The sequence below is a fragment of the Accipiter gentilis genome, unplaced genomic scaffold, assembly GCF_929443795.1.
Source record: "Accipiter gentilis unplaced genomic scaffold, bAccGen1.1, whole genome shotgun sequence".
NCBI classification, from domain to species: domain Eukaryota; kingdom Metazoa; phylum Chordata; class Aves; order Accipitriformes; family Accipitridae; genus Astur; species Astur gentilis.
The window spans coordinates 310,650-320,091 of NW_026061188.1; the positions used below are offsets into that span (position 1 = coordinate 310,650).

Sequence of the window (9,442 nt, forward strand, 5' to 3'; positions counted from 1 at the left end):
CCACCCTATTTCCTTATTTCCAAGTGACACTTGTGCGACATTTGTTTACTTCTGAATGGGTTCAGCTTTCCTTTGAGACTTTCTCTCCCTGTGCATTTTATTGTTGGCCGATACCTGGCAGTGAACAACTTTGAGAAGCTGGCTTACAAAAGATGTAGTTAATAGTTGGGAAGCTGTGGAAGCCAGGGGACATTCTTTTAATGACGCCATTACTTTGTGGCCAAGCTTGGTGACAGCTGATGAGTTCTGTTGTTGTCATCTTCTTCCTGAGACAGAAGAAAGCCCCTGCCGTTCCTGAGGAAATGAGACCAATATACTGCCTGTTTAAAAATGCTCCTGTTAGTTAAGTTGAAACAAATCTTCAGAGTACAGTAGTAGCATTGCAAATATTATTGAAGAAAATGTGCTGATCGTAACTGATACAGAAAATTATTGGTTAATTTCTTTTTCTTTTTCAATTTTGAAAATACTGAAAGGTATTCCTAGAAAAAGTTTCCCGTTTATAAAGCAGGAGTTTGTTGGGGCTGAATTACAGTTCCTTTGTAACTGAATTGGGTCAATATTCCGAAAAAGGGGAATATGTTTATTTTTGAAACAGGTCAATACTTGCATGTGTTGTGCTGGCAAGGAGGAGGCTTCTTAAATGTAGAACTTGTTAAATTTAAAAGCACACCTCCACTCTCCATAGTATAGTATTGCTTCTATGTTAATTCAGGGTTAAGATATTCGTTCACTTCAGTTTCTGTGAATCTGTTAGGGCAGCGTGCTCTAAGGTGATGGGAGGGAGCAGGGGGAAGAAGGGGAGGAGGAAAAGCAAAATATCTGCAACCTGCTCTTCCATGACTCCTGCAAACTGTAATGTTATTTTTTTTTGTTATTTTTTCCCCTACCTTCTGCGCATTATGTGCTCGAGCAGAAAGTAGATTCAAGTGAGGAACTTCCTTTTGAGGACTAAAGGATGCCTCAGTGCCTTGTTGCCATTGTAGCTGTGAGTGTAGCTGTAGTGGCAGACATGTGTTTTCTTATTTTTAATATTATTTTTAGGTTTTGACTTAAACCAACCCTTGTCGGCCTAGTTAAGCTTTTTTTATTGTCTGACCCCAGATCTCACAGGGACAAACACAGCAGCAGTATCTAAGCAAGGGATCAGGCTGCATGTGCTCAGATGGGTGGTGGGATGTGGTTAAGCAGCCTTAACGTTGTGCATGTCTGCAACTCTTGCATCTCACGTTACGGCCCTGTTTGCCATGCCCCTCTCACCTCTGGTTTCTCGCCCCAGGTACGGTCCACAGTGAGCGACTTTGCTGCTTTCCTCACCATCGTCATCATGGTGCTCCTTGACTTTGTGGTTGGGATCCCATCGCCGAAGCTCCAGGTCCCCCATGCGTTCAAGGTAACGGGGTGTTTTGGCACGTGGGGGTGCCACAAGGTGATGCTGGGGCAGGGCAGGGCTGAGTCTGGAGGAGATGCTGGTGGTGTGACCATCTCCTCTTCCACCTCCAAGTGCCTTGCTTCCTCCTGGAAATGAGAAGATGGCCCCAAAACTAGATACCTACAGGGGAACTATCTAGAGCTGCTTGCTAGGAGGAGACTGGCACTGCTGAAGCCCATGGGAGAGGGGGACATGAAGCCAGGGCTGGGAGGTGCTCTGACACAAGGAGGGAGGGGAAAATGAAAGCCAGTGGAGTGCCTGGGCTGGGAGACGATGCTGATGTGTGGGCTTTGTTGCAGCCTACCAGAGACGACCGCGGGTGGTTCATCAACCCCATAGGACCCAACCCTTGGTGGACGGTGTTGGCTGCGCTCGTCCCAGCTCTGCTCTGCACCATCTTGATATTCATGGACCATCAGATCAGTGCCGTTATTGTGAACAGGAAGGAGCACAAGCTGAAGGTAAGGGCCTGTGAGAGATGACTCCAGCCCGTTCTGGGCTGCAGGTCTGGGGAGAAGCTCTTATTCCCGATGCTTTCTGAAGGCATTGGTTTGGGACAAGGTCAGGCTGCGTGGCAGGATGCTCTCCTGGATTAACGATGATGCAGGGAGCAAGTGACAGGGCAGTATAGATGAGCAACCTTTTGGAGGAGCAAATTAATCTTGGAGCAATAGAGAAGTGCGTTTTTGTTTTAAAATGGCAGCAGCAGCAGGTGCGGGGAATGAATTGTTTTGATGCGCTGCCAGGGATAACTCAGAGTCACACCTTCCTCGCAAGTGGTAGAATTTTCTTTGTAAGTGGAAAAAATGGTTTGGTGCTTTTGGGTTGTGGGTTGGTTTTTTTTTTGGAGAAGTATGTATCGCACAAGCTCTGCGTATCCCTTGTGTCTGAACTCCTGCCAGATTTTCATGCCAGGTGCTTGTGCAAAGCCTGCATACACCCTTGCTTGTTTCCATTTCTTGTTTTGAATTCTGAAGAAGTTGACTTGTGCTCGAGCAGGGTTTGAGTCTGACTTGCGACGTTATCCTTGCTCTTGTGCTATGGGATGCTCTGTTTCTTGTTTTCCTGCCTGCAGAAAGGATGCGGGTACCACCTGGACCTTTTTGTGGTGGCCGTGATGCTCGGGGTGTGCTCTGTGATGGGGCTGCCCTGGTTTGTGGCTGCGACCGTCCTGTCCATCACCCACGTGAATAGCCTCAAAGTAGAGTCTGACCGCTCAGCTCCAGGAGAACAACCCAAGTTTCTGGGGATACGAGAGCAGAGAGTCACTGGCTTGCTGATCTTTGTGTTCATGGGCTGCTCCGTCTTCTTCACTTCTGTGTTAAAGGTGAGAGGAAAATGCAAACCACCCAACAACCGCGAGCTTGTTGGAGGTTACAGAAAAACAGTCCCTTCTCTGCAGGCCTGAGTAGTTAGTTGTGGAGCGGAGGAGGAGGAGGTGATCCCAACCCTTGGGGCTTGACCCACGGTGGGAACCAGCCTCGGTTAGGCTTTGCAGCCCTTCAGGCCCCCGTTTGGTGTGCTCGAGATGAGCGAGCAATGCAACTGCTTGAATTTTTGGGTGTCTTTCAGGCCCGCCCATGTTTATGGGTTACAGTTGAGCATATTCAGACCAGCACATCTGCTGTCTTTCAAACAGGCAGCCCTTTAGTGGCTGCAATTTGCTCCCCAAATGCCCCGGAGCAGCCGTTCCCAGGAGCTAAACACACTGAGGTCATCCCCGTGGGCTTCCTTGCACGTTCCTCCCACAAAGTAATCTCGTCTCTAGGCTAAAAGGAGGCCTGTGGCCTTTGCCTGTTGCCCCAAGAATAGGCAGAAGTGTTTCTTCTACCGCCAGAGAATGCGGCATAGGGTAGCACGGGTGAAATCACCTATTTTCCTCCAACCTTTCTGGAAAATAGGATTATTCTGAGGAGAGGTAACTCCCAAGTTCAGCCTAAAGCAGAGCCTTAGCTCACTCGTGCGCACAAAATGGCAAAACAATGGTTAAAATCTGACCCATCTCTAAGCCTGAATGGAAAAAGCTTCAAGCAATTTTAGGCAGTGCCTGTGGAAGAGGGTGGTAATACTGAAAATGCAATACAGAAAAAGAAACGATTGCATTCTTTCTTTTTTTTTTTCTTTCCCCCCCCAGTTTATACCAATGCCTGTGCTTTATGGCGTCTTTCTCTACATGGGTGTGTCGTCGCTCAGAGGAATTCAGGTACGGACTCTTTTACAGCGTGCAGCATGTCGGCTCCCTGGTATTTTGTCTCCGTAGCAGCAGGGAAAAAAGCAGTGGCATGGGAAAAACTTCTCGCAGAGCAAGCAATGAAACTCTTTTGTGTAAGAAAGAGATTGGTGGAGGCACAGGAGGTATAGAGGGCTGGGAGGACCAGGCAAGTTCAGCGCTCTCTGTTGCAGGGTTTAGGGCAGGTCAGTGTTTGGTTACGTGAAAAGCGGGGGAATTTGGTGCAAAGGGAAGGCAGTTTCTACCACTGGTGGAAATCCTTGCGGGGGGATTCAGTGGGCTGAGAAATGCTAATAATGGAATGGCATGAAATAGTTGCCGTTTGGTGGGCAGCTCTCAGGGGCAAGCCGGTTGCTAGATGGAGCGAAGGGAAAATGGGTGCTGCTCCCAGGAGGAATGCGGTGGGATCCAGGATTTCTGACGGCAAGCGAGATGCTGCAAAGTGCCTCCACGTCTCGAGAGGGCCAGCAACTTGCCGCAGTCCCAAGGTGGCAACCTTTCCCTTTTATTTCGCAGTTCTTTGATCGCTTGAAGCTGTTTTGGATGCCGGCGAAACACCAGCCGGATTTCATCTAACTGCGGCACGTGCCCTTGCGAAAGGTGCATTTCTTCACGGCGATCCAGCTGACCTGCCTCGTCCTGCTCTGGACCATCAAGGTGTCCCGTGCCGCCATCATCTTTCCCATGATGGTAAGAGCTGCCACCGCTCGGCAGCGGGGTGTTTGCAGCGTTGGAGTGAGAGGTGGCATCGTCTCTGAGCTCACTGCATCTTCCCTCTTATTCGTGAAGGTTTTGGCTCTCGTCTTTGTCCGGAAAGCGATGGATTTCTGCTTCTCAAAGCGAGAGCTCAGCTCTCTGGATGACCTTATGCCAGAAAGGAAGAAGAAGTTGGACGATGCCAGAAATGAAGCTGGAGAAGAAGACGAGGTAAGGCTTGCTGTGTCCTCGGGGCTGGACATCTCCGTGTGTCTGTGAGATTGCCTGTTTCTCTTACAGCTTGTCTGGAAACGTTGGGGGAAGATCAGCACTCAATCGAAATAGATCCCAATAGCCTGTAACTTTTGTAACCTTTGTTTCCTCAAGTAGCAGTGAGCTGAGCGCTTGAATACAGGTGTAATTTTTAAAACGAGTCGTTTTTCACAAAGGTCATTATCATTATGATGATTATTATTAGATGCTGCTGCTGCTGCTGCTGGCAAGACTTGCTCATAATCGTGTTTTGAACACACAATCCCCCTGCCCCGAAATCTTTGGAGTGAACGGTTTCTCCCCTGCTGCACTAATACCTATAGCTGCCAAGGGGCAGAAGGGGAGGGCAGACTGCTAAGTTTGTGCTGGGCATTCAGCTTATCTCCACTTTGATCAAAGACAGAGAACGTGATTTGTCCCTTTTTTACATCAGGAGTCCAGGAGCGTGATGGAAGCTGCTGCTGCTGCAAGTTCAGTTCAGCTGAACGTGGGGAAGACCAGTGACGTGGATATCCCAAAACAAAGCAGTGACAGGTAAAGCCCCACCAAGCGCCAGGAACCCCGGCAAGATTAGCTTGAAGGTGTTTGGCAGAGTTTTCTCCACTTGCCTCTTTGTGGGGCATCCCACAGAAACCAGCAGGCAGCTTGGTGGGAAAATCAAATTTGGGGGCAGGGCTGCAGGAGGCAATTGCAGGGCTCTGACCCCAAGCAGAGTGGCTGCAGCACTCGCGTTTGACCCCCAAACCTTGCCTCATCAGTGCCTTTACGGTAGCTGGAGATCCTCATACTTACACATGAGGAGTTGCAGGCGTGATCTGTACCAGCAGTGGCTTAGGAACCCGGACCGGGGCTAAGCCCCAGCAAGAGCCTTTGCACAGAGCTGTTGCTCTGCAGCTCCCCGGCTTGCCTCCCAAAACTCCTCATCCAGCAAAACCTCCCACGCTTATGCAGAGCTTTGATTCTCAGGGCTCCGCTGTTCCTCTTGCTGATGCTAATGCCCTTGGTGGCATCAGTTCCCATAATCACGGATTGCTATGTAAAATATTTATTGCAGGACTGATCCTTCTGAGATTGTTATCCTGGATGAAATGTCACAAATGACCGTATGGAAGGCTCTCACTTTGAAGACAGAAACCCTTTGAATCCAGGGAGGAAAAAGGTAAAGGATTGCACGTGAACGTGACCGTGCTCCTCTGCAAGCGACGGCGCACGCCTACACTTTTCCCACGCTTTGGCCGGCAAGGCTGAGCAAATGGCCTGTCCCTGGGAACAGGCAGTGAGGACTGTGGCATGCAAACCAGCTCCTCTCTGCTGTGGTGGTGCCCCGAACAGGGCTGAATCAGCAGCAGCTGGCAGGTCTTCCACTGATGATGCTCTCCCTCTTTTTCTCTTCCCTTCGCCTTTCCCCACTCCCGCTTTTCACGTTTAGGAATCTTGACTTTGAAGGAGAGGAGTGAGAGCGTGACTCGGGGATGTGCCAACGCAGACAGAGGGAGAAGGCGCTTTGTTTCAGTTGGAGGATTCCCATTAAAGCCATGCAGATGTTTTCAGTTATCCTTGGTGTGCTTCAGGCATTCAGTATCTCTAGACCAGCAAGCTGAGGGGAACGTCACAGTCAAGGGGAGTTTGGTGGTGTACAGTCTGTGTGCGTACGTGCGTGTGGGGGTGTGGGTTTGTAGTGGTAGAGGGACTGCTACTGCTTTATCATTCAGTGCTCTTCTTTTAATACCTAATTCCTCCTCTTTGTTTTCCTTCTCTTTTTTCCAAATGTAAACTGGGAATGTCCAAAATAATTTTCTGTTATATTTGATGCATTCTCCACTTTCTTCTTGATCACGACTGGGTTTTTAGTCTGGTTTGGAGTTCTGGCTTTAATTCACTCTTATGTCTCTTACTGGTACGAGAGGGATGCCCTCTGCAGCAGGGCAGCATAGAGAGCGTCCGAGCAGTTGGCCTAAGGTGAAAGAAAAGCATTTGCTCCCTGCGCTCCAGTTTTACCTTTCTTGGTTGGTTTGGCAAGTATCACAATAATGTGTGATGAACTGACTGTAAACCCCATTAACCGTCTTCCCGTGCCACTGGGGGGGGTTGGTAGGGAATCCGGGAGTGAAGTTGTGCCGGGAAGAAGGGAGGGGTGGAGGGAAGGTGCTCTGAGATTTGGTTGTATTTCTCATTACCCTGCTCTGGTTGATTTGTAATAAATTGAGTTAATTTTCCCCAAGCGGAGTCTCTTTTGCCTGTGACGGTAATTGGTGAGTGATCTCTCCTGTCCTTATCTCGACCCACAAGCTCTTTGTTATATTTTCTCTCCCCTGTCCAGCTGAGGAGGGGGAGTGATAGAACGGCTTTGGTGGGCACCTGGCATCCAGCCAGGGTCAACCCACCACAGGGGGAAATGATGTACTTAAGAAATGATGTACTTAAGCCACACGAAAAAGGCCACAAAGCTCTTGTGAAACAAGATCCCCTTTGTATGATCAACGCATGCCTTGCTAACAACTGTGCCCCTGAAGAAGAACTAAAAAACTGAGAAGAAGGGAACATCCTACTCCAGGAGGCACCAAAAAGTTGAATAATTGCTAATAGGCATGAAGTCAGAAGCATCTTTGAATACTGGAGGAAAGGTGAAGAAAGGTGGCAGGGGGAGATCATGACCACCAACTCAATTCCACACCAAAAAGACTTACCCCCCCACTCTCCTTGAGCATGTGCTGTAGAAGAAAAGAACACTGGACCTTTAATTCCAAGCAGGGAAACTGTAGCCCAATAGAAACTGTGCAAGATAAGCTACTCCCGGCAATAGTTTTGGGAAGAACTTTGGAAATCGAATATGTATAACTGAACTGTATAAATTGCTTGCCCCTTTAGGCATGAGGGGTGCTAGTGTTGCGGATTACCACCTAGCCCCCATCTTTGCGTAAACATGAACCGGAATAAAATACCTCTGCTCTGCTGTGTTTATATTGGCATTTTGCACGCCGGGTAAACGACCCCACTTTTGGGACAACAGTGGGGCAGGCAAAGCACCGCATCCCGCAGGCCGAGGGGCTCAGGCACCCACGCCGCTGCCGGAGGACTGCCGGCAAGAGGTTTGGCATCTGGCGAGGGGCTGCTGGGCCAGGGTGCCCAGGCACCCACCCCACTCCCCCAGCCGCAGCCACGAGTGCTCTCAGTGCTGGGGCAGAGGCCGTAGCAGCTGCCTGTGCCCAAGCCTGTCCCGAGCGGAGGGAAGACTTTGCTGGCGAGGAGCAATCCAGTGAAGGCATTGCTGAAATTGCTGGGCTTGAAGTTGCTGCCGGGCCAGGAGGGGGCCGAGGGGTCCTTGTGCAGCACGTCCTGCTCCAGGGGCAGCAGCTCTCAGGCCAGCAGCAGTCTGCTGGGGGGGACGCTCAGCAGGGACTCGGGGATGGGGACCCATGATACCGAAAAGCCGGTCGAAGAAACTCTCTAAGACTCATTTTGGAGTTTTAGAAAGTAGGCATTCCTACCCCTACTTCCCACCCCGGCTGGCCAACGCAACGCGCTGCCTACCTTCTTGAAGAACAGCAGTGGTCTGATGCTGACGAAGCCCATCTTGTTCTTCTGGACATGTTTCAGGAGGAAAGCATCCTTGGCCAGGTTCTCGTCAGAGAGGTGGAATTCCACCTGGGACACAACCCTCCTGGCCAGCGGCCGGTCAGGGACGGAGTAGCTGCAGTCCAAGAGATCACCCCCCAGAACATCGCTCACATCGCAGAAGCTCCCGGCAAAGCAGCAGGGACACGGGTGTGACTTGGTGGCCTTTGGGATGTGCAGCACTGCCCAGTCCCAGCCACAGCGGTGCAGATGGCAGAGTCTTGAGGAGCAGGGTGGCTCAGCTGCGCTCTGAAATGAAACGGAGTTTTACGCTTTTAGAAGCGCGCTTGCCTTCACGCCCCCAGCATCGGTCCCTGCCACAAGTTACGCAGCAGATGGCCTTGCACAATCTTGCAGCCAGAGGTGCCTCACGAACAGAGCGCAATCTCTTTGATTACCAGGATACAGGCCAGGAGAGATCTTTGGCCTCCGGTTCACGGCAGTTGTCCCGACTCCCCCAGGCCACACACTGTTCACACAGCGGGAGCGAGAGGCCTGTGTCCTTGGTACCCTTGGGGTGTCCTTGCTAGCGCCGAATCCTCCAAGCACGAGGAGGGGATGTACTAACCCCATCCCTGGGATCCCGTAGAGCGCAAACAGCCCCAGCACCCCGACACCGGACGTTGGGCAGAATCCAGTCCTTTTCTGGGAGCACGCGGCGGCGGGTACCGTCTCCTCCGGGGTGTCACGCACCCAGGGAAAGGGCCGCCCCCTCCCAGGGGGATCCAGAGCTGCTGCTTTTCCCAGCAGGAGACTGAAAGACCTGACAGCACTACTGGAGCGAGGGCTGGGGGAAAGCATGCCACCGAGCGACACCGCGTGACCTTCCTTCGTGCCCTCGAGGTCCTTTTTCCTATTTCTGCCTCGCTCCGGTCAACGCAGCGAACAGAAGCGTGGGCAACCATCACAAACGCATTTGCCATCTGGCGCAAGGAGGCTGCGGCTGCAGCTTGGTCCCCGCTTGGCTCAGCTGAATCAACTTGTTGTTCTTCCCCCACCGGAAAAATACTGTTGAAAGCCAAGAGCATTTGCACCCGCAGACCCCGAGAGCCGCCTGTAGGCCCCGGGGCCACCCCAGCCTCCCTTAACCCTTTCCCTCCCCAGGAGGAGCTGGGGAGGCTCTTGGGGGTGGGGCGGAACACAGGGAGCCCCCACATTCCTTCCGGGGAGACGCCAAAGAGTCCTTGGCAGCCAAC

The 9,442-nt window shown here is 51.4% G+C and overlaps 1 protein-coding gene across 1 annotated transcript; it reads left to right on the top strand.

Annotated features, from left to right (window-relative positions):
- Positions 1-1,317: 1,317 nt before the first annotated feature.
- On the top strand, positions 1,318-7,559 carry LOC126037536 (electroneutral sodium bicarbonate exchanger 1-like). Its single transcript, XM_049797888.1, has 9 exons — positions 1,318-1,393; positions 1,732-1,893; positions 2,508-2,759; positions 3,567-3,635; positions 4,179-4,352; positions 4,452-4,589; positions 5,065-5,165; positions 5,686-5,790; positions 6,061-7,559. Exons 1-5 carry the CDS (start codon positions 1,328-1,330, stop codon positions 4,236-4,238), a joined length of 609 nt encoding a protein of 202 aa, XP_049653845.1. The 5' UTR covers positions 1,318-1,327; the 3' UTR covers positions 4,239-4,352; positions 4,452-4,589; positions 5,065-5,165; positions 5,686-5,790; positions 6,061-7,559.
- The last annotated feature ends 1,883 nt before the right edge of the window (positions 7,560-9,442 follow it).